Below are 25,010 nucleotides of genomic sequence, written 5' to 3'. Positions count from 1 at the left end.
GTTGGTTCGGTTTTGGGCTAAAAGCCGAGCGGAAAACTGAATGTTGGTTTTTGCGTTTTTGAAATTTGTTCAGTTTTGGGTTTTTCGGGTTTTTGTTTGTGTAGTGTTTGGTTTCGGTTTTGCCATTTGGGCTTAAAATGTTTGGGCGAAAAAAAAGTTAGACCAAAAATAATGAATTTGGGCCTAAACTTTTTTGTTAGTTAATAATTAATTGATTATTATTATTATTATTATTATTATAAATGACCTTAAATTTAAAATTTAACATAAAGATCTATAACTTCGATTTGGTTTGGTTTTTCGGTTTTAGTTACACGCAAAACCGAAAGCATACTGAAAGTTTATGTTTTACGAATTACTTCAGTTGTTTTGGTTTGGTTTTTTCGGTTTCGGATCAGTTTTTTCGGTTTCATGCATACCCCTAGGTACTAATATCATTTAGAAATTTGAGGTCAAAACATGTTAGTGTGGAGTCAAATCTCATTGAATTGTTCAAACATTTAAAGAAAGGTTTAATTATTAAACTAGGTGTTCAAACATTGAATCGGTCATTATACTTTGATTATACCAATTTAATCATTAAACTTACTATTATATCATTTTCATTATTCTTGATGACATGAATGATACAATACAAATTTACTTTCTCAAATTTTCAACAATGGTCATTATAAAATTTATAAATTTGATTATTGAAAGTAAATGTATTCAATACAGTGAGCTTATCATTTGGGTTTAGAGAATGACAAGTTTCTTCTCATTGAAGATTTGTGCTCCTATTATTGATAAAATCATATCAGAGAAGGAATGTAAGTTTGTAATATCTGTTTTCATTCATGTGTAACAGAACAACTTAGTTTTGAATAATCTTAGTGATGTAAAATGACCATTTTGCCCCTTTCAACCTAATCGATTTCCATCTTTAGCCCTTTTCATCCTCTTCACTACGAGTGTAAACGAGCCGAACCGAACCGAACCTAGGCTCAACTAGGTTCGGTCTCAGCTCGTTGAACTTATGAGAGCTTGAGCTTGGCACGTTTTTCCAAAGCTCGAGCTCGGCTTGTGAGTAGTTTTCAAGCTCGAGCTCGTCTTGCTATTATTTATCAACTACTTTATATACGCTACTAAAAAACTAGTTTTCATACTTTTTTAATTATTTGTTATATATTTTTTTAACTAAAAGCATAATATATATTATTTAGTTATTTTTGTCATAATTTTATATATAATAATAGTTATTATAAAAATATATATTTAATTTATTAAATACAAATTATATAAATAAAAAGGCTCGTTTAGGCAAACATGCTAGCTCGAGCTCGGCTTGTGAGTAGTTTTCAAGCTCGAGTTTGTCTCCCATATTGTTTTAAGGCTCGATCTCATTAATTATCTGTTAACTAATTTATAAACATCTATACTTTTATATATAACATATTATATATTACTTAAACTTTTTTATTATAGTTTTATATAAAAATAATAATTATTACACAAATATATATATATATATATATATATATATATATATATATATATATATATATGTATGTATGTATCTAACACATTAAATACAAATTACATAAATAATAGGCTCGCAATTCAGCTCAAGCTTGATAAGTGAAGCTCGGGACTCGTTTTGTAAAAAGAACTTATATTTAGGCTCAAGCTTAGGCTCCAGCTCGTTTAAGCTTAGTGAGCTGGTCTTGAGTAGCTCATGAATGGCTTGGCTCGTTTACAAATGCACAATAATAAACATCTCATTGTGATTTTAGATAAACCGCAGGCCCGGTGTGAAACTATGACACAAGACATAAGTTGTAACCGGCGGCATTTGTTAGCATCTGTCGGTGGTTCATTGGCATTCAACTGCGGGTTTGCACCGCTAGTAGCATTGGCGGAAGATGAACAACAAGATGATAGTTTAGTCGGGACAATTAAGTCGTTGTTTGATCCAAACGAGAAAACAAAGTCGGGTAAAGTGTTGCCAAAAGCTTACTTGAATTCAGCACGAGAAGTGGTGAAGACTCTGCGCGAGTCGCTAAAAGAAGACCCGAATGATATGGCTAAATTTAGACGGGTTGCGGATGCAGCTAAGGAAGCGATAAGAGAGTATTTAGGCAGTTGGAGGGGACAGCAGTCGGTAGTTAACGAGGTAATTTTTTATTTTTTGCTTTTGGGAGCGGGAAGAGTATGTTATAGGTAGGGTCGTAGGGGTGTAAATGAGACGAGTTGAGCCGAGCCAGCACTCGTCTAGGCTCGGTTTTTATAACTTACTCGAGCTCGGCTGAGTTAACTTACAAGGTTTCAAGCTCTATTTCTAAAGCTTGAGCTCAGCTCACGAGTAGCTTTTCAGGCTCAGGTTCAGCTCGTTTAACTTAAGAGAGCTCGGTTCCGCGAGTAACTTTTCAGGATCGAGCTCAGCTTGGGGTTTACTCGTTTAAATTAAAAGAGATCGGCTCGTTTTGAGCTCTTTTTCTAAAGCTCGAGCTCGGTTTGCGAGTAGCTCTTCAGGCTCGGCTCGTTTAACTTACGACAGCTCAGCTTGTTTCGAGCTCTATTTCTAAAGCTTGAGTTTGGTTCGCGTCTTGCTTTTCAGGCTCGACCTCGGCTCTTTTATTATTTATTAATTAGCATATGCTATATATATAATTATAATTTTTTATATAACATTGTATACATTATTTAGTTATCATAATTTGGTTTATAATAATAATAATAATTATTATTATATAAATATATATTTAACATATTAAATAAAATTATATAAATAAATAGACTCGATTAGGCTCTCGAGCTCAATAAGTGAAGCTCGGGCTAGTTAAATTAGGCAAGCTTATTTTTAGGCTCGAGCTCATTTAATCGCTGATCATTTCGAGCTTTAGCGAGCCAGTCTCAAGTAGCTCAAGCGCAACTTGGCTCATTTTCACCACTGGTTGGGTCAAAACGGGTTGCTTGACATACGGGCCAAAACGGGGTGGGTCCTCTGGTTGACCCATAAACATTTTTTTTGGCTGGCGCCTATTTTTGTTTATATAAAGTTAATGCTCTAAACTAAAATTCTAAACTATGCTACATTGCTACTAAACTAAAATTCATATAGTTAATTCACCTATGCTACTAAACTAAAATTCTATATATTTTTTAAAATTAGTCTAGGTGCTCTAAACATTATGAATACACTTTTGGTGACTTTTAACCATTTGACTTGGTACGTTTTCTGGTATCAGTTGGGACAGGTCGGGTCGGGTCGGGTCTACTCTCAGGAACCTAATTGTAAATAAATTCCACGTTAATTATCGTTACAAAACTATATTAATGATGGTTATTTTGAGGTGCAGGAATCATATGCTGTGATTGAGAAGGCAATTAGATCTTTAGCAAGCTTTTACTCGAAGGCGGGCCCCTCTGCTCCCATACCGGAACAAGTGAAGTTAGAAATCTTAAGCAATCTTGATACAGCAGATGAGTTCTTATGAGTTATGAGACTTATTTAGGTTTTGACAATGTATTTAACAGTTTTTATCACATTGTTTGTTAATATTTTGTTTTTCATTGGAAACATCATTTATCCATTTGTAACTCTGTTTTTGTGGTTATAATAATCAGTTTTTAGTTTGTAAATGTTAGCCATAATTTGGTTTGGTCCGGTCCATCGAGCCTATGGTGGATCGGTATCTTGGGGACCAAGTCGAGCACATTACTTGGGCTACACGTTATTTAATTAATTGTTTAAATATGTTTTTACTAATTAGTATTTGAGTATGATAAGGAGTTTGTATTCTAGTCTAATTAGGTTTTCATGTTTAAACTAGTATATATACCCGAGCTCATAGGCTATATCAATATGCATTGTAATTTTCAAGCTAATGAAAGTTACAAGGATCGAGCTTATGATCTAAATTTGTTTTGTGTTTTCGATTTTGGTTACCAAACTTCAGTAAACAACATAAAAACATGTAACACATATCATGATGTCACATATATGATCCTTTTCATAAGTTTAAGTGGAAACAAATGGATACGCGATATAATTTCACACGTATAGCTTAGATTACTATCAGTTTTTTGTCACTGAAAAGACATTTAAAAATGATATGTGAAATTGTGAATACAAAGTTTATATGTGAAATCGTATCGCGTGAGTTTATGTTAGTAATTGGAAGTTGTAGTGATACATGAAAATTGTTATTAGTAATAAACAGTTGTCTTCATGGTTTTTTTTAAACAAATTCGTTTATAAGTTTTAGTTTATGTTGTAATGTTCTAATACCCTTTGGTTGTTTCTGATTTCTTATGTTTTAGTTGCAAATGGACCCGGGTGGGAGATTAGGAAAAATGTTTTAATTAAATTGTTGTATACGTTTACGCTTCTGTTGACTAAAATTTTAAAAACCCGTATGCAAATCCCAACATGATGGTTGGATTCTGATAGTTCGTGTGGGGTTTTGAGGTATAACTAGTGATAATGCATCTGATGATTTCGGTTTTTAGGGTTTATATCATTTTAGGATTTTGCAAATTTCGAAGATGAATGTGTGATTGTGTTTATAACTTATGTCAATAATCGTTCATTATCCTCTTTACGTTAGAGATTATGTTAATTATGATTTAATTTAATGTTCAATTGCGATCACTTTGGGTTACATACGAACATATAAGAATCCCTAATTTTTTGAGCTAGATTCCGATGGTGGTGGATATAGAGGTGGAGGTTATGAAGATGGAGGGACGCAAGCTGAATGTTTCAAAACTACAAGAACGAAATTAGAACATCATAAAAGGGCATAACAATTGTTTCAATTTTTGGTTGGACATCAGTGATGACGGAGAGATGTAAACTGACGCACCAAGAAATCGTAGGGACTCAATAAGGTCATTTTACGTTTGCCCATAAACCACAGGGACACAATATGAATTCTCTCATGTTATTATTTTGTACATAATATTATGAAATTTTCAACTAATTAATATTAGGATTCGTATGTATTTCATATTTTCATTTAGTTCATTAAGTTTTAAAGAAACTTGAAAATATAAAACTTAACAACATATAATGAAAGTTCAACAATACAGAGAAATTAAGTGAAATTAATAAAAACACCGACCAAACTTCGTTATTTTTGTTAGATCCCTGTAAAAATCTCTATATAGTGAAAGTTGTACAATATAGAGAAATAAAAATTAAGTAAATTTAATGTAAACATCAACCAAACTTCATTATTTTTTGTTAGATCTCTGTAAAAATCTCTATAGAGTGAAAGTTGAACGATATAGAGAAATAAAAATTAAGTGAATTAAATGAAAAACTAACCAAACTTCGTTATTTTTGTGAGATCTCAGTAAACATCTCTATTATAGTATTCAAAATATAACAATACTTAAAAATTTATATTATAGAACACTTATTGTTTCATCTTATCATGGAGATCCTTTAAAAAAATATCTACATTGTGAGTGATTTAGTATCTAGATCATATTCTGATATTCATTTCCATTTTTCGGGATTGACTTTGAGTCAACTACATCAGCATCACTACAAAGACAGTGTGGACTACGTCTAAGACATTTGTTTGTTAAAAGCCAAAAAGAAAACATTTACTTCTCTCAAAGTAAAACACACTCCTAATTAATTATGGCTCATATTCAATACATTTTTCTCATATCCAAAAGGCATATTAGAAAATGTTAGCCTCTCAAGTGCTATAAATTAGAACACACAATCCATCATTTTTTAAACATAAAAAAAAACAAAAAAAAAACCATGTCTTGTTTAAATTTGTTACTTCCATCTTTAGCTCTACTAATTATTTCATTATTATCATCCACACCATATTTTGTCTATGCATCTTTGAAAGAAGCCAATGCTCTTCTTAATTGGAAAGCTAGCCTTCATATTCCAAACAACTCTCCACTATATTCTTCTTGGAATGATTCCGCTCCATGCACTTCGTGGTTTGGTGTCGGTTGCAACGATGATTGGACCATTCACACGTTGAACCTCACATCATCTGAATTAAGCGGTACTCTTGACCAGTTCCCGTTCTCATTTCTCCACAATCTTTCTCGCTTTGAGCTTAGTGTAAACCACTTTTTCGGTCCAATCCCCGCACAAATCCATCTCTTGTCCAAACTTGTTTATCTTGATTTTTCAGGAAATAAGTTTTCGGGGGAAATCCCACCGGAAATAGGGATGTTACCCAATCTTGAGACCCTCCATCTTTTTGAAAATCAATTAAACGGGTCAATACCACAAGAGATTGGTGAACTTATCTCTCTCTCCCAGCTTGCCTTGTATGATAATTCTCTTGAAGGAGATATGCCTTCAACATTGGGCAACTTAAGAAACTTGGTTTACTTATACCTTGATGATAACATGCTTTCTGGTCAAATTCCACATGAGTTTGGACACCTTGTCAATCTTGTGGAAGTGTATATCAGTAACAATTCTCTGAGTGGTCCTATCCCACCTACCATTGGGAATTTGAAGCAACTTACCATTTTGTTCGTTTTCCAAAACAAGTTGAATGGTTCGATCCCACAAGAACTCGGGAGCCTGGTCTCACTTCAGAGCCTCAGCCTCTTTTCAAACCATCTAACAGGACCAATTCCTTCAACTTTGGGTAATTTGGAGTCTTTGGATCTCCTACACTTGTACAACAACCAACTCTACGGACCCATTCCTGTTGAACTAGGGAACTTGAATTCTCTCACTCAGCTAGCGCTAAGCGAAAATCAACTCAATGGTTCTATTCCATCGTCACTAAAAAACCTGAGAAACCTACAATATTTGTATCTTCGTGAGAATAATCTATCCGGCCCTATACCACAAGGAGTACTGTCAAGTCCAGTCATGCTTGAGCTAGAAATGGACAATAATCAATTGTCTGGGCATTTGCCTGAAGATGTATGCCATGGGAGAATGCTTCAATATTTATCACTAAGTCATAATCGACTTACAGGTCCTATACCGATAGGCGTAAGGAACTGCCATAGCTTAATAAGAGGTCATTTTGATTTTAACCAATTTACTGGAGACATATCAGATAGTTTTGGAGTTTATCCAAGTTTATATCTACTTGACGTGAGTCATAACAATTTTAGCGGGCAGTTGTCTCAAAACTGGAGTAAATGCAAGAATTTGACAACCTTAATGATGGGACATAACAACATCATTGGTTGCATACCACCAGAGTTTGGAAGCTTAACTCGAATACAAAAACTTGATCTCTCTTCAAATCATTTAGCTTGCGAGATTCCAAGCGAACTTGGAAATGTGAAAGGTATGATGTATTTGCTCTTGCAAGAAAACAACATTTCAGGTGTTATACCTCCAGAGCTTGGGTCACTTCATAATCTCTATGTTCTCGATCTATCTAGAAACGTATTGAATGGGCCGATATCAAGATATATTGGTGAGTATGAAAACATGTATTACTTGAATCTTAGTAATAATAAGCTTAGTGGGAAAATCCCATTTGAAATTGGTAAATTGAGTCAACTTACCATAGTTGATTTCTCTTACAATGAACTAGTAGGTCCAGTCCCTATCTTCGTTAATTCGCCCGTACAAGTATTCCAAGGCAATCCAGGTTTGTGTGGAAATGTTACAGGATTGGAACTTTGTGAAAGTCAAATTATGGTGAAGAAACATAATAATAGATTTCATCATAAGTTGATCCTTGTAATAATGCTCATTCTTTTGGGGGTAGTTTTACTTGGCTTAGTATGGAAATTTACGCGGAGAAAAAAAGCGAAGCACAACGTCGATGCTGAAATTTTCTTAAAGAACAATGAATTCCTGACTCTAAAAAGGTACTCTTATTCACAAATCCAAAATATTACAAACTCCTTTGAAATTAAATTAGGTCAGGGTGGCTTTGGATCTGTGTACAAAGGATCATTAAGCAATGGAAATTTAGTGGCAGTAAAGGTTTTAAGTGAATCAAAGGGTAATGGTGATGATTTCATCAATGAAGTTGCTAGTGTGAGTAGGACTTCCCATGTTAATATTGTCAATCTCGTGGGATTTTGTTTAGAGGGTCGTCAAAGCGCTTTGATCTATGAGTTTATGCCTAATGGATCCCTTGAGAAGTTCATATACGGTCGTAGGTCTTCAAGTATTAGTCAACTTGGGTGGGGGAAGTTGCACGAGATTGCCATCGGGATTGCTAGAGGTTTAGAATACTTGCATAGGGGTTGTAACACACAAATCTTACATTTTGACATAAAGCCGCATAATATTCTTTTAGATCAAGATTTTTGTCCTAAGATATTAGACTTTGGGCTTGCTAAGCTATTCCCTAAAAAGAGAAGCATGATATCCATGTCCCATATGAGAGGTACACCGGGGTATATGGCTCCTGAAATATATTCTAGGAACTTTGGTCCAGTGTCCCATAAATCAGATGTTTATAGTTATGGAATGTTGATCCTAGAAATGGTTGGAGGGAGGAAAAATGTTGAGGTTGAAGTTGATAATACAAGTGAAATATACTTTCCTTATTGGATATATAAGAAAGTTGAATCAGAAGAACAACTTGGACTACATGGGATTGCGAGCGATGAAGAGAACGAATTAGCAAGGAAGATGATTATTGTGGGTTTATGGTGCATACAAACTAATCCCTTGAACCGTCCAACAATCACCAAGGTGTTAGAAATGTTAGAAAGCGGCTCAGAGTTATTGGAAATCCCTCCAAAGCCTTACATGTTTTCACCACAGAACTCAGGCTATCTATCAGCTACTATTAACTAGTTTTATACCCGTCCTAGTCAAGGTAGTTTAGTGCATCTACAAAATAGTTCTACATGATTATGTTTGTCTATTACCTCAGTATCCCAAAACGACCTTTTCAAGTAAAAAAAACATAGGCTGATACTTCTTTAGATAGCCCTAACCCGTTTTGATCGAACCAAAATTGATAGCTTTTTTAAATGATATGAACCCATATTGCTTACATCCCCTTCTAACCCGAACACCTTTTTATGAGCCGATCTCGAGTAGCTCGCGAGAAGCTTGGCTCGCACGTAATAGGTTTACCCCTCCCCTCCAAACATCATCATCGTCATCATCATACTCGGTAAATCCCACCAAAATAGCAAAGCTATAGTAGGGTTTGAAAAGGGTGAAATATAACTACCTTACCTCTACCCCCGTAGGAATATAGATGCTTCTTCCCCGGCTTAATAGCACTCAACCATCGGGGCAACGGCCGATTGGTGCATGTACTCTTATCTTTCGTCACCGCTTCATACATTTCCTGTTTCACAATTTCAAAACACAAAACCAACTTTCCCGCTCTATATATCTCTCCACCACACTCTCTCAGTCTGTAATTTGCATCAATCTCAATTCGAAAATGCTAGTGTACAAGTAACTTTCTTATCTCAAAACTTCTAACTTCATACAACTTCAATTTCGCATCGTAACTTATTATCTCATCTAACGGTTTTGCTTACGTGTTTTTGTTGTTCCAAATTGGAAGAACAAAGTCACTTGCAGTTAACGAACGTGGCGAAATAGATGAAGATGAAGATCTGTTTGAACAGATTGATCAGCGTAAGTACATTACGTAATACATATCCATTATCTCTTGTTCTCATCGTTTTCGTTACTTGCGCATTAATATTATTGCTATTTGTTACTTGAATAGTTGAATGAACGCGCTATCGTTACTACGGTGCTATAGAAAATCGAAATCATTACGAATATGATCAAATATTTGGATACGCAAATACATTACGTAAATTATCTCATAGTCTCTTTGTTTTAGTTACTTTCGTATAAATATTATTTACCTCTTTTTGATTGAGCTTGATCGATTTAAAGCCTGAAATGAGCCGAACTTTTTTTCAAGCTCGAGCTAAGCGTGAGCCTCTTATAACGATCGTTTTGTTATTGATTATGAGTTCGAGCCTTGTATGGGAAACTTGTTTAGGCATGTCAAGCCTTGTGTATTGTTAAGATTTACGCCTTTTGGATTTCTATGTTTTAAATTCACAGTGCTCGACCAAGTATGGGTCTTTTATGGGAAGCTCGTTCACGCATGTCTAGTGATTATTTAAGTTTATCTATTATTTAGTTTCATTACTATATTAAAATTAAGTTTCACTATTGTTTATGTTTTCCTAGTTTTATGCCTTAATTTTCCTTTCAATTTTAATCTTCATTTATGAAAGGAAAAATAATCAGAAAAATTGTTTAAAGTTTGGTTTCCCTTTTTCTTTCTTGTTTTTGAAGCCTAACTCACTCTAAATCAAGAGATTGACCATCTCGAATCACTCTCTATCACCTAGCCTTAACGAGGCCTGTCTATTGTTAAGTTTTACCTTTTGTTGAATTCCATGTAATAAATTCACATTGCTCGCCTGAGCTCGACTTGAGCTTTGGCTTGTTTAAGGTAATACTCGAGCTCGGCTCGTTTACACCCTAGTTATCTAGTCGCGCGTAGGGGTGCAAACAAGCCGAGCCCAAACTCAACTCGTTTCGATCTCCATTTCTAAAGATCGTTTACTATATATTATTTTTTTATATTTATATTATACTTATATATTTTATTTTCAATTCTAGTTTTATATCTCTTAATATATATTGTATTAGTTAGTTACTTTTTCATAACATTATATGTATTAAATAATTATTATCCATATATATTATAACAATTCATAAATAGCATATTCGTTTAGACTCGAGCTTGATAAGTGAAGCTCGGACTCAGGTTCGTTTATCACACAACCTTACCTTTATGCCCGAGCTCATCTCAGACTCGTTTAATCTCCGCTTGATCAAGCGTTTTCACGAGCCGACCTCACAAGTTAGTGAGCTTGCACCGTGGTCGTGACTCGCACGTCGTAAGTTTAAAGCGGTTTATTCCCCCTTTCAAACAACAAATCAATTTTGTTATTCATACATTTCCCCTCTCACAATTTTACACACAAAACCAACACTCTCTCTCTCTCTCTCATAGTGTTTGGTCGAGCTTGACCCGAGCTTTGGCTCATTTAAGGTACTACACGAGCTTGATGCCAAGCTTTCAATAGCCTCTCATAAGTCAACACGAGCCTAGTTGAGCTCGGCTCGTTTAACTTACGCAGAGCTTGAGCTCTATTCATTTTGATCTCCATTTGTAAAGTTCGAGCTCAACTTGCTTACCATTTATTATAAAAATCATATAAATGAAATGTTTGTTTAGGCTTGAGAGCTCGCTTAAGCTCGATAAGTGAAACTCAGACTCACTTACTTTTAGGCTAGGGCTCATCTCAGGCTTGTTTAAGCTCAACTCAATCGAGTTTTTTCACTAGCCGACCTCGAGTAGCTTCCGGTTTTCACAATTTCAAAACACAAAGCCAACTTTCCCGCTCTATATATCTATCCATCACACACACTTTTTCAGTCTCTGTAATCTGAATCAATTTCAATTCCAAAATGCTAGCGTACAAGTAACAACTCTCTAATCTTCATACAACTTATTATCTCACCTAACCGTTCGCTTACGTGTTTTTATTATTATTATTCCAGATCGGAAGAATCGAGTCACTTGCAGCTAATCGAACGTGACGATATCATCGATGAAGATGAAGATCTCTTTGAAGCTATTGATAAGCGTAAGCACATTACGTAGCAATACGTATATATATATATATAATCTCATATTAAGATATTATTACTGTTTGTTACTTAAATAATTAAATTAACGCGTTATCTTCATTACAAATCGAAATCGTTATGTATACGTTAAGTAACGTGTTATTCTTATTACGATGCTAATTATTGCTTCTATTGATAATCTATTATTCATATTATTGATGTTCGTTACTTGAATTAACGTGTTATCGTGATTATGATGCTAATTGAGCTATAGAGAATTGAAATTGTTGTGAATATGATCGAATTACAATGCTAATTGTTGTATTATAAGTTGAAATCGTTGTGACTATGTTATTATTTACGGAATCTGTGCTTCGTGAGTTGTACGTTCTAATTTATGTGTTTTAATTGCTGTATTATAAGTTGAAATCGTTATGAATATGTTCTAGTTTATGGAATATAATTTGTGCTTCGTGAGTTGTACGTTCATGTTGTTGCTGTTTGTTACTTGACCTAACGAGTTATCCTCAATACGATGCTAATTGCTGTATTATAAGTTGAAATCGTTATGAATATGATCGAAATACGTTTTAATTGCTGTATTATAAGTTGAAATCGTTGTGAATATGTTTAAATTTACGGAATCTGTGCTTCGTGAGTTGTACGTTCTAATTGCTGTATTATAAGTTGAAATCGTTATGAATATGTTTAGATTTACTGAATAGAACTTGTGCTTCGTGAGTTGTACGTTCTAATTGCTGTATTATAAGTTGAAATCGTTATGAATATGTTTAGATTTACTGAATAGAACTTGGCTTCGTGAGTTGTACGTTCATATTGTTGCTGTTTGTTGCTTGACCTAACGCGTTATCCTCATTATGATGCTAATTGCTGTATTAAGAATCGAAATCGTTATGAATATGTTCAAATTAATGGAATCGAATGTTCATATTGTTGCTGTTTGTTACTTACTTGAAGTAACGTTTAATCCTCATTATGATGCTAATTGCTGTATTATAAGTTGAATTCGTTATGAATATGTTCTAATTTCTGGAATAGAACTTGTAATGCAAACTTCGTGAGTTGTACGTTCATGCTGTTGCTGTTTGTTACTTGACCTAATGCGTTAACTTCATTAGGATGACAATTGTTTTATCGAAAATCGAAGTTATGAATATGTTCAAGTTTATGGAATCGAACTTGTAATGCTTACTTCGTGAGTTGTACATTCATGTTATTGCTCTATTGATAATCTAAATTGTTAGGAATCTGTTCAGATTTATGGAATTGAACTTGTAAAGCTTCAATTTGCTAGTTAACTGGAATCTGCGTGTGCGTGGGTGTGCAAATGATGCAAGGATCTGGCACTGTTTATTGAAAATCGAAATCGTTTTGAATATCTTCAGATTTCTGGAATCGAACATTCATATTGTTGTTGTTTGTTACTTACTTGAAGTAACTTGTTATCCTCATTAGGATGTTAATTGCTCTATTGATAATCAAAATTGTTAGGAGTATGTTCAGATTTATGGAATTGAACTTGTAGAGCTTCTATTTGGTAGTTAACTGAACTGAAATATGAGAATGCTTTTGTGTGTGAATGATGCAAGGATCTATCAATGTTTAGAACATTTAAGTTCCTATAATTTTATTCGTATTTGATCCATATGATTTGATTGCGTAACCGAGTCATCATGACGAGGAGCTAGAATTAGGTCAAATTGTTGCTGTTTGTTTTTTGAACTAACGTGTTATTCTCATTAAGATGTCAATTTGTTGGATTACAAATCAAAATCGCTATAAATATGTTCAAAGTTATGGAATCGAACTTGTAGAGCTTCGTTTTGCTAGTTAAACTGAATTATGTGTGTGTAAATGATGCAAGGATCTAGCAATGTTTGGAACATTTAAGTAACTATAATTGTATTCATATTTGATCCATATGATTTGATTAGGTAACTGAGTCATCTAGTGTGCACGGTTCGGTTAGCCTCAACCGAAACCGAAGTCATAGGTTAATCGGTTCGCTTTATTCGGTTAGTTTGTCAGTTTTCGGTTCGGTCAGTTTCGGTTAATAACAAAAACCAAACCTAGCCTATAATTTTTGCTTGAAATTTAATGAAATGGAGGTGTAAAACATGAATATATGAAAATAGAAATGGTTCGGTTTGGTTAGTTTCAGTTAACCAAGGGTACAAAAAAACCGATCACTGATTTTCGGTTCATTCAGTTTGGTTTCGTCGGTTTTCAGTTAATGGTTTGGACTTCGGTTATTGCTCACCACTCAGTCATCCACACTACCTTCCAGTTCCATCATGATTAGGAGCTAGAATGAGGTCAAATGTTCTATAAGTAGCGTGACCTAGTTTCGTGTTTATGTTGATTCAGTTACTTCTCATGGAATCAATGCTGGAGATGTGAAGAAGCTGCAAGATGCAGGAATATATACATGTAATGGCCTGATGATGCACACAAAGAAGGTTATCAGAACCTGCACTTTTTGGATTATGAATTTATTATTGATTCTTTGGTAATATTTGGCTAAAGTGAACCTGCACTAAAGTGAATTCATATTACAGAACTTGACTGGTATAAAAGGCTTGTCTGAGGCAAAAGTTGATAAAATCTGTGAAGCTGCTGAGAAATTAGTGGTTAGTAATTTGTCAATAGTTTACAAATTACATATTATGGTTTATCTTATCTTATAAGCATATAAGTGTTATGTTTTGCTTGTTTTCTGGTTCAGAACTTTGGCTATATCACTGGAAGTGATGCTCTGCTTAGAGTAAGATGCTCATTTGTTTAACATTCAGTTTCAAAATGCTTCAATTGATTTGTGTCAATGAATTGATGTTCTGTCATCCTTTGTTACAGAGAAAGGCTGTTGTCCGCATCACTACCGGAAGTCAAGCACTTGATGAGCTTCTAGGAGGTGAAAACTTGATATAAAATTATTTTGAAATCTTTCAAACAGTTATTAGAACTGCTAAAGATTTAACTATTTGCTTATGAATTTGGCAAGGTGGCATTGAAACTCTGCAGATTACAGAAGCTTTTGGCGAGTTTAGGTAAGAAAAAACTTATCATATACTAGATTGTGCACAATATATGAATCTTCATGATCTGTGTCTTATAATCTCTTCACTTATGTTACTACCAGGTCTGGAAAGACACAGCTGGCTCATACTCTCTGTGTTACAACACAGGTTACTCTCTCATCTTGAGGCTCGGGTTGTTAATATATAACACGAGACAAGCCTAACACAAAATTCACGTGTTTGAGCTTTGTCTAAACGGGTACGGGTCAGTTTCGGGTCAAACCTACACATAGTTTTAGAATGAGTTTTATGCCATAAATTAACAGAAACTGAGTATTATATGCTAAAATTTTATGTTATAAAAGAGAAATGAGAATCAAGTTTTATAGTTTAAATGTGTTATTTTAGATTCGGTTTAAACTTTAAACAGGTTGTGTTCATGTCAACCTGCTAAAACTCGTGTCAAGTTTGGGCTAATGTCGGGTTCGACCCCCCCAAATCATGTTGTGATCACAATGGTTGTTTTATTACATTTTTGACTAAATCGATGCTTAATTTATTCATGCAGCTTCCTACTAACATGAAAGGAGGAAATGGGAAAGTTGCTTATATAGATACCGAAGGAACTTTGTATCCTTCTAGTTCTTTTATAATTTTTTTACCCTTGTTACTTTCATATGTTCGTTATTCCTTAATAAAATATGCGTGCAGCCGACCTGATCGCATTGTACCGATTGCTGAACGGTTTGGCATGGATGCTGGAGCTGTTCTTGATAATGTAACATAATCTTTCTTTAACTATATTACTATTTTGTATGGTAACTAATTACTTTATCACTTGCGTATGTTACAGATAATATACGCTCGTGCATACACATATGAACATCAATACAATCTGCTTCTTGGATTGGCTGCAAAGATGTCTGAAGAACCTTATAGACTACTGGTGTGTCTTAGTTTCTTGACCAAACTAATAACTAAAAATCTATTAATATTTAATTCACATTCTGAATCTAATTATTTTCCAGATTGTTGATTCTGTCATTGCACTGTTTCGAGTGGACTTCACTGGAAGAGGAGAGCTTGCAGACCGCCAGGTAAGTTGTGATTTTGGATATGATTTCATATAACATATTCATGTTTGAAAGTGACATCATTCATGCTCACTGCTTACATCGTTGTCGTTTTACAGCAAAAGCTCGCTCAAATGCTCTCCCGTTTGACCAAGATTGCTGAAGAATTTAATGTGGCTGTGTACATGACAAACCAAGGTTCTACTTCACTAATACTCAATGTTTTTATAACTAGACCAGTCATCAAACCGGCCGCCTGACCAGTCCACTAGTCATATCAGTTTCAAAAACTAGGTGACTTAAAAAATAATTAAAAAACTAATAACCAATCATTTTATTTATTTATTTTTATATTTTTCATATTATTTGAGGGTAGTTTTGTCATTTGCTTTATGTAATTTTGTGATTACATATATGAATCAATTTACATATATGTAATCATAAAACTACATATAATAAATGACAAAACTACCCTTAAATAATACTAATTATATATTAAATAAAATGGTTGGTTGTTAAAATTTCTTAAATTATTTGGAAGCTCGTAAATGATCCTAATCCTATATATATATATATATGTGTGTGTGTGTGTGTGTGTGTGTGCATAAAAATAATCTACAATAGAATATGGAGCCTGAAGCAGTATATAGCTACTAAACAATAGTTTTTGGAATGCAAATTATTAAAAAAGTTAAAAAAAAAAGTATTAAAGTTTTTTCTAACCACTGGTCCAGTTCAACAGTTATGAACCGGGCGGTTAACAACAGTGCTATATATATATATATATGTGTGTGTGTGTGTGTGTGTGCATAAAAATAATCTACAATAGAATATGGAGCCTGAAGCAGTATATAGCTACTAAACAATAGTTTTTGGAATGCAAATTATTAAAAAAGTTAAAAAAAAAAGTATTAAAGTTTTTTCTAACCACTGGTCCAGTTCAACAGTTATGAACCGGGCGGTTAACAACAGTGCTAATGATAAACATGAAAATAGTTGGACTAATTTTAAATGTTGTGCTTTGTTCAGTTAACTATGAAAATCTGAAATGGTGAACTTGTGAATGCTTGTTACAGTAATAGCTGATCCAGGTGGCGGTGTATTCATATCAGATCCAAAGAAACCAGCAGGCGGTCACGTTCTTGCTCACGCAGCCACCGTGAGATTAATGTTTAGGAAAGGCAAAGGCGAACAACGCGTCTGCAAGGTCTTCGATGCACCAAATCTCCCAGAATCTGAAGCTATATCCTTACAAACCATTTCATTTTTACTAGTTTTTTTATATTAATATCTAAAACAAAATACACTAAAAAATAATTATTTTAAAAATATTATTATGACAATCCAGTGTGTATTTCCTTGACTATAAAAATCACATATTTCAGATAACACCAGGTGGAATTGCAGATGCAAAAGACTGAAGTTTTTGTACTGGTACAAGTCTAGTCTTTAAATATGTTTATATTTTCATTTCAGTTGTCTGCTGAATACATATTTCATCTTGAGTAATACATAGCAATGACCTGTTCTTAATAAATGAGTTGATTTAAGAAAATGAGGTTGCATTAATTCGTGTTATATATTTACCTTTTTTTATTATAGTTTAAGTTGTTAAAAGATTATAAATAATATGAGCTAATGTGAAAACGGCCCGTTTGGTAATGAAGGGTTGTTAGATTCCAATGAATGGTAGGAACTTATTCGAATTCAAATTCAATCTTGTGCCAACCAAACACGTTTTTTAAAGGAATTTTTCCGGTCTCGATAATTCTGTGAACAAAACGGGCCCTAATGGTTTGGTGGTTGTTAAACTAATAGGTTGCTAGTTATTAAATTAAAGGTAAACAACTTAATATAAGATATTACGAATGATAAAAAAATGTGTCACATTTACATACAAATTTAATAAAATAATACATTTATTTTATTTGGACTTACAATAGCATTCTTCTTATTATTTCTAATGAAAGGGTTTTAAATGTAGCATATAGCAGCATAATATATATAATTTAATTATTTTAATTATAATTATTTTTATAATAAAAATTATTGCATTATATAACCGGCTCATTTAGACTAACGAACCTAGTTAAGCTTATTATACGAAGCTCAGACTCGATAATTAAACAAGTTTCAAGTTAAGCTCAAGAATGTAAGCTCGACCTGTTTCAAGATTCTTAGTTGCGCATTGTTCTTGGCCCAAAGGAATGATAAAGCCTTGATACCGTCGAACAATTCGAAGGACAGATTCTCTTGGATAATACACACCAGAGTTTTTCTTTATCAGAACGAAAAAAACAATAATTATTGAACATTTAAGTTTTTCTAATATACATTTGACATAAAGTTTACAACCATATTGCAGAATGTATATAAGGGGGAACTTTACGAATTCAACTTTGGTATCATGGGGATCAACTCGCACACCAATAAAACGTGCGTGAGTCATAGAAACTTCAAGTTGAGTAAACCTGCGAAAACCAGAAACACAAAACAGTTATAACGCCCCGAAGTTACAATTTTGACCCGTTGTGTTTTATTCTAATATGTTAAACGGGTTAGCTACACGGCTGTAAACAAGTCAAGCCGCTTGTTAGCTACACGAAATCGGCTAGCGATAAACTCGAATCAAGCCTAGCCAAGCTTAAATGAGCTCTAGCCCGAGCTTGAAAATAAGCTTGTTTGATAAATGTGCTCAGCCCAAACTTCACTTATCAATCTCGAGTTGGCTCGCAAGCATCATCATCATCATCATCATCATCATCATCATCATCGTACTCAGTATATCCCACCAATAGCAATGCTATGGTAGGGTCTGAGGAGGGTAAGATGTAGACAGCCTTACCTTTATCCCATAGGGATAGAGAGGCTGCTTCCGGTGAGATCCCCGGCTCGATAGTAGTTTTGCATCAAGCCTTGGACATAAGGCACATAACACTCAATCATCGGGACACCGGCTAATTGGTGCATGTGCCCTTGTCTTTCGGCTATCAACGCCATCACATGATGCCTGATTAACCTTCCGCCACTTTTAACGTTATTTTCACGAGATTAGTAAAATAACGTCAAAATTAGTGCAATTTTACTTTTGCCCACCCGAGGGTTCACACATATATACATTATATGCGCGCACCGCAAGCAGGGCGTGTTCGCAAGCATATACAAGCCTATTATTTATATAATTTTTTATTTAATATATTACATATAATAATAATTATTATATGTAAAGTTAATGATAAAAGAACTTTTTTTTACTACGTTATATATAGAAGTTATAATTAAAACATAACTATAATTATAAATGTATGAAAACTAATTAATAATTAATAACCGATCCCAAGCCCGAGCCGAGCCGAGCCCAAACCGTGCTTGAGCTTGAAAACTACTCACCAACTCGAGCTTTATAAATGGAGCTCAAAATGAGCGAGCTCAAGTTCTCATAATTGAAATGAGCTTGGGCTCGGCTCGTTTACACCCCTAGTTTGAAGCGGGTCAAACACGTAGAAGGCCATCCAAAGTGTATTCGAATACAAAAAAAATCCTAAATAGCTAAGATTGTTATTGTACTAAAAAAATTTCTAGCTTTTTTTTAATTATTTTTTTTATCAAAATAATAGAAAGAAAAAGAATACAAGAAGTTTGTGGGTTGGCCCAACCTGACCCGGCCTATTTTGACCATATAAAAACTGACCCATTATAAACCGAGCCCGCTTTGAGTCATTACTAAACGCGAACATTATGCCACATTTAATATTTTCTATAACAGAAAACTAACCTGATGAGCCCATGATGAAATAAGATGATGAGCGATTGCAAAAGGGCCCGGAACAAACATGGGCAAAAGCTCCCCACTTTCAACACCGAAATCCGCAGCAAGATTTTGACCTTTTTCAACCCCTTTGCATATTTGGTCAACCTTTGTTGCAGCTGTTTTTGTGCTTTTCCATATTCGGTCAAAGTCAACGCTCTCTTCACATCTTCTCTGCTGTGCCATGCAGCATCTACGCGATATTAAATAACATAATCAGTTCACTACCAGCCCGGTATCATCATCATCATCATCAGTTTACTACTGTTAGTATACACTCCTATTTAAGAAATCAGAGTAAATATTACGTATCAACCGCTAGCCAAAATCCTTAACTCGACACCAACTTGCTCTAGTCATTTTATTTTAGAAAAATTAATATTCTTCCAACTTTGTTTCCATAAAGTCCGAGCTCATCCAGTCTTTTTTTTGACTTTCTGGTACGAAGACCCAAATAAAGAGAATTCCAAATTTGTTTTTATAAGAATTCTGTGCTCTCTTACCTTTGTAACTTTTTGGTAGAAGGAACGATCCAAATAAAGGGAATTAAGACAATGCAAACCGTTCTCTTTTAATTGTTTGCATTATTCTCAATCCACTTTATTTTGATCTTTCCTCGTACGAAAAAGTCACAAAAGGTATCGATGAGCTCAGTATTCTTATTTATACAAATAAGATATTATCTTTTCCGAATATCTCTCTATGCCAAAAGGCCACAAAAAGCCTTGATGAGCACATGATTCATATTGTCATATAGAACAAGTTAGTGACAAATTTGGGATGTTGGTTGCATGTGATTTGTCTCTAATTTCTTGAAGAGCAGTATACTAAATGTAAGGTAAGCATGCATACACTACATCAGGCCCAAGTTGGCCCAACTCCCTGCGGGCCCACACATGCGTAAGCCTTGTGCACGAGGTTTGCCTATTTTTAAATGGATTCTAGATTAAAATATTACCTTCTAATTCTTTCTTGTCCACGTTTATTTCAAACGAAGTGGCGTATGCTAAAAATCCTATCATTAGTTGGCATGGCATGCTACTACTTCCAACTGCAAATAAACCATCAATAATATTATTCCAAAATAACTTATTTATTCATATTTATACACCAAAAGAAACTTATTTAGGCACAATTAAGCTATTATTTTAAAAGGTGTTAGGCGCACTAAGGCGATAGTGTTCCTAAAGCCGAGGCGCATAAAAATTTTTGAGAACTAAAATCGAAATGAGCATTAAATATTTTTATTTTTAAAGTGATATTAATCTTGCTGAAAAATATAAAATAAATATGATAACCCCAAAAAGCCAAAAGGCCATGGTTGAGGATATGACTTGGGATGAGAGGATTAGGCATGATTTGATAGACCTAAACCTCTCCGAGGACATGGTTGAGGATAGGAATTCGTGGAGAAGTAGAATTAAAGTTTAAGGATTTTTAGAGAGAATTGAATACCTTAGGGCTTAGACTTAACTTATTTAGGTCACATACCATAATGGTATTTCCCTTACATATATTATTATTATTATTATAATTATTATTAGCTTTTATATAGCTGTTAAACTGTGATCTTATTATTAATATTATTATAATTAGTAGTAGTTTTTATATAACTGTTAAACTTTGATTTCCTTTATTTTGCTTCATACACATGTACTTAGAGCCGAGGGTCTCTCTGGAAGCCACCTCTTTATTCCTTTGGATAGAGGTACGGTGTGCCTACATCCCACCCTCCCCAGACCCTACTTATAGCTTTGCTGTCGGTGGGATTTTACTGGGCATGATTGATTGAATATATATATAACCTCACCGGGCCATGGTTGAGAACTATGATAAACAACTTCACCAACTTCAATGCCGGTTTCCTCCCATGTTTCTCTCCTAACAGCCTCTTCTAAGGTTTCTCCGGGCTAAAAGAAGGTAGAGAAAATTAGGAAAAACACACAAATGAATAAAATATATAAATACATTTATTTTTTATATATTATAAACAGGTTTGTGTATGTATGTATACACACACACACACTAGGAATACACAAATTTATACGTCGGTATTTGATATAACAATTTTTCCATTTATCGTCATTCAAGTTTTTTAGTCATCAGTTTTTAAAATATACCTTCAAAAGGTAAGATTTTTAATAACATTTTTAGTAGTTCCAAAAATAAACTTACATGGTTAAAAAAAGTATCTTTTGTCACTATTTAAACAGAAGATCGTATTAGTTGTAACATGATTATCAATTATAATATAGAATCATTCATTAACATTTAATACATTCTGATCTTGAAATTCAAAGATGTTCTTATAGTAAGAGGCTAAAATGCTTTATAATGCTAGTACCGATAAATTTAGGTTAACTGTAATCTTTACATGAAACATACCTCAAGAAAACCAGAAAGGCAGCTCCACATTCTAGGCACTAATCTTGAATGTTTACTAAAAAGTGCTCGGTCGTTCTCTTTATCGATGACTAACATAATCACAACCTGTTGCAAGGGCAAAATGGTCATTTTAGTATTTTGCACACCCCACTTGTAAAAAGATAAGGAAAAGAAACACTTTAAAAACTAACAGCCTATGAGATGCCAGTAAATAAGTTAGCTTACCGGATCAACTCGCCTCTTTTTGCAGGATTCGTTTATGCATTTCTTTCTTCTACTGGCTTCAATAGGAATTAACTTTTCACCACACGCTCCACAAAAACGAGACGTAGTATGCCATTCTAGTAACGCCCTTGCCTAAATATATCCCGAAACTTTAGTAATATAAAGTTTAGACGAACGTTCTCAAAGTAATTATCTAACTATCGCAATTTCAAGTCAAAAACTTTATGGTGTTTAGGTAACATGCATCTTTCTTAGGATTATCTTTTTGGTATACAAATAATGTGAGTGTCACCAAATTTTAGAGTAAAATTACTTATATACCCCTTATTTTATTAGTTATTTCCTTTAATAACCAGAATTTGCTAAACAATTAACATCATCAAAAGAGATTATGTGATTATTACAATTTCGAGTCAAAACTTTATGGTGTTTAGGCAACATGTATCTTTCTTAGGATTATCTTTTTGGTATACAATAATGCGAGTGTCACACTAGCCACAACTTAACTTACTATCAAATGTTAAGTAAAATTACTTATATCCCCTTATTTTATCCATCATTTCCTTAAATAACCAAAATTTGCTAAACTATTAACACCATCTAAAGCATTTATTTGATTATTACAATTTCAAGTAAAAAACTTTACGGTGTTTATATAACAAGTATCTTCTTAGGATTATCTTTTAGGTAATACAAATCATGTGGCACACTAGGCTCAACAAAACTTACTACCAAAGGTAGAGTAAAATTACTTATATACCCCTTATTTTATTCAATATTTTCTTAAAAACCAAAATCTGCTAAACAATTAACACCATCACATCTAACTATAGCATCATATCCATCCCTCCCCTCTCACACCATTGTCCATGTCACACAACGCAAACTATAGAGAATCAATTTTAAGTAAATATCTGTTCGAACATATGCATATGATCATCTAAAATGAAATGAAATGACTTTCACAAAATGAAATGCATATGCAAACATATATATATCTACACATATATGCTCATCTAAATTAAAATGGGATTATCACAAAGACACAAAATAACAAAAATTATCACCGAATTTTCAGTGAATTACTTATATACCCCTTATTTTATCTATTATTTCCTTCAGTAACCAGAATTTGCTAAACAAGTAACATCATCAAAACCAGTTATGCTAAAAAACTTTATGGCTTTTAGGTAACATGTATCTTCTTAGGATTATTATACATACAGAGTAAAATTACTTGCATACCCCTTATTTTATCTGAATTTTCCCAGACTTCGCTAACATGATTATGTGATTGCTACAATTTCAAGCAGAAAAACGCGTTCAAAATTCAATCATTATAACAACCATTGTCCACAATCACTCACTGCAAACTACAACTTTAAGTAAATAATAATCGTGCGAACCGAGAACATATGCATATGATCATTTAAAATGAAATGGATTTCACAAATAACAAAATCTAATGCATAAGCATATGTAAACATACATATATCTACATATATATGCTCATCTAAATTGAAATGAAATTTCACAAAATGACAATTAACAACTCACATGACCAGCAATAGCAAGTTGACCCATAGCCTTCTCATCAGCCTAATCAGTAGCCACCATCAAAGTAGTCAACTGCACAAAACAAAGCTGTTGACTTCCAAACTTCTGCACTAAACTATCACCTAAACTCACATCCACCCCCCAATACACAACACTCTTTTCACTTTCACCATCATCATCATCATACCCTAAATAAACCAGCATATCTTCACTCAAACCAACCTCAGAACCATCCAAAACAACCTTAAACGCATCAAAAGTCAACCAACCCAGATGCCATTTCTTGACCAAATCACCACTGGATCCAGCTAAAGGTCTGCCTTTTCTTAAAGGTAGGATCTTGAATGTTAATAAAGATGGTTCTTGGATGTGGGTTTGTGTTGAAATTAAATTCTTTAGGGTTTCAAATGCTTGGGTAGGTGAAAATGGGTCTGTGGGTTTGGGGGTTTTTGATCTTATTGGGTTGCCTGCAAAGACTGGAGATTTGAGGGTTATTGACATTTTGGTGAGTTGGGTGTTTGTCAAGATTCAAGATTTTTGACAAATTTAGGGGTTTTTGATGATTTTGTTGAAGAAATGGATCATGGGTTTGGTTCTTTTTATGTAGTTGGAACACATTTGTCAAATTTGACCGACTATGAGTATTGAGTAGTCTAAGAAGATGTGCTAATTTTTTTTTTCAAAAATAGTGTTTATAGAAATGTTTTCTCATACGAGTCATTTGAAATTTCAAAAAATAATAAAGTATAAGTAAAATAATACAAACACCGGTTTCAAACCACGGATTAAACATAATATATAAACCTCATACCGTTTTTCGTGAGTGAGATGGTTTTGATTGTCAAGCCGTGGTTTGTAATCACGGTTTGTTGTTTTTTTATTATTTTTTTGACAAGTATAGAATATTCACATGCATTTCTTTTGTTTTTTAGTCAACCCGTGGTTCAAGACCACGGTTAATTTTTCTTTTCTTTTTTTTTTCTAACATTATTGTTCACATGTGATATTAATAGTTTTGTTTTTTCTCCATTAAAGTAACACTACAAGTAAATAATTAATCCGTTAACCTTGTGTTTTCAATTGAAAGATTCTTTTTGAATCTTATATATTATTCGTACATGCATGATGCATGTTTAAATATCATGCAATATATATATGTGGAAGTTGATTGTGATATTCTCTTCAAAGTCATCCTGTCATAAATTGTTAGGAGCTTCACAACCTGTGTTGTGAGATTAGAAAATAAATCCACGAGTATTTCCTGGTCCAAGTAGTTCTAATTTGTTATTTGTAGGTGAAAATCACCGAGACTACCATTTGTTTCATAATAACAATTT

The 25,010-nt window shown here is 33.8% G+C and overlaps 3 protein-coding genes and 1 pseudogene across 6 annotated transcripts; 3 read left to right on the top strand and 1 right to left on the bottom strand.

The window, feature by feature from the left end:
- Positions 1 to 721: 721 nt before the first annotated feature.
- On the top strand, positions 722 to 3,560 carry LOC143604657 (photosystem II D1 precursor processing protein PSB27-H2, chloroplastic-like). Its single transcript, XM_077081066.1, has 3 exons — positions 722 to 809; positions 1,773 to 2,152; positions 3,339 to 3,560. The coding sequence occupies exons 1-3, from the start codon at positions 743 to 745 to the stop codon at positions 3,474 to 3,476; spliced, it is 585 nt and encodes a 194-aa protein (XP_076937181.1). The 5' UTR covers positions 722 to 742; the 3' UTR covers positions 3,477 to 3,560.
- Positions 3,561 to 5,761: 2,201 nt separating this feature from the next.
- On the top strand, positions 5,762 to 9,045 carry LOC143604655 (uncharacterized). The gene has a single exon (XM_077081062.1). It carries the CDS (start codon positions 5,762 to 5,764, stop codon positions 8,753 to 8,755), a length of 2,994 nt encoding a protein of 997 aa, XP_076937177.1. The 3' UTR covers positions 8,756 to 9,045.
- Positions 9,046 to 9,157: 112 nt separating this feature from the next.
- Positions 9,158 to 17,209, top strand: LOC143604656 (meiotic recombination protein DMC1 homolog). Of its 3 annotated transcripts, XM_077081065.1 has the most exons (15): positions 9,158 to 9,373; positions 11,519 to 11,604; positions 13,976 to 14,067; positions 14,167 to 14,238; positions 14,334 to 14,372; positions 14,462 to 14,519; positions 14,610 to 14,655; positions 14,748 to 14,793; positions 15,194 to 15,255; positions 15,337 to 15,403; positions 15,479 to 15,571; positions 15,654 to 15,722; positions 15,818 to 15,896; positions 16,775 to 16,956; positions 17,063 to 17,209. In XM_077081065.1, the coding sequence occupies exons 1-15, from the start codon at positions 9,168 to 9,170 to the stop codon at positions 17,117 to 17,119; spliced, it is 1,254 nt and encodes a 417-aa protein (XP_076937180.1). In that variant the 5' UTR covers positions 9,158 to 9,167; the 3' UTR covers positions 17,120 to 17,209. The 3 variants fall into 3 exon arrangements, with proteins under 3 accessions (XP_076937180.1, XP_076937178.1, XP_076937179.1); XM_077081063.1 differs by lacking the exon at positions 17,063 to 17,209 and having other exon boundaries at positions 16,775 to 17,060; XM_077081064.1 differs by lacking the exons at positions 9,158 to 9,373; positions 17,063 to 17,209 and adding an exon at positions 11,375 to 11,439 and having other exon boundaries at positions 16,775 to 17,060.
- A 611-nt stretch (positions 17,210 to 17,820) lies between these two features.
- Positions 17,821 to 24,320, bottom strand: LOC143604659 (nudix hydrolase 19, chloroplastic-like; annotated as a pseudogene). The gene is made up of 7 exons (XR_013148339.1): positions 23,674 to 24,320; positions 22,117 to 22,248; positions 21,892 to 21,996; positions 21,317 to 21,416; positions 20,465 to 20,557; positions 19,474 to 19,699; positions 17,821 to 17,976 (listed from the first exon to the last, which is right to left on the bottom strand). The product of XR_013148339.1 is annotated as a nudix hydrolase 19, chloroplastic-like (transcript).
- Positions 24,321 to 25,010: the final 690 nt, after the last annotated feature.

This window comes from Bidens hawaiensis, unplaced genomic scaffold (genome assembly GCF_021521415.1).
Source record: "Bidens hawaiensis isolate Kalapana, Puna unplaced genomic scaffold, B.hawaiensis_p1.1 tig00066121_1, whole genome shotgun sequence".
NCBI classification, from domain to species: domain Eukaryota; kingdom Viridiplantae; phylum Streptophyta; class Magnoliopsida; order Asterales; family Asteraceae; genus Bidens; species Bidens hawaiensis.
Note: the sequence above shows the minus strand (reverse complement) of the source record. Positions and strands in the feature narration are given on the sequence as shown.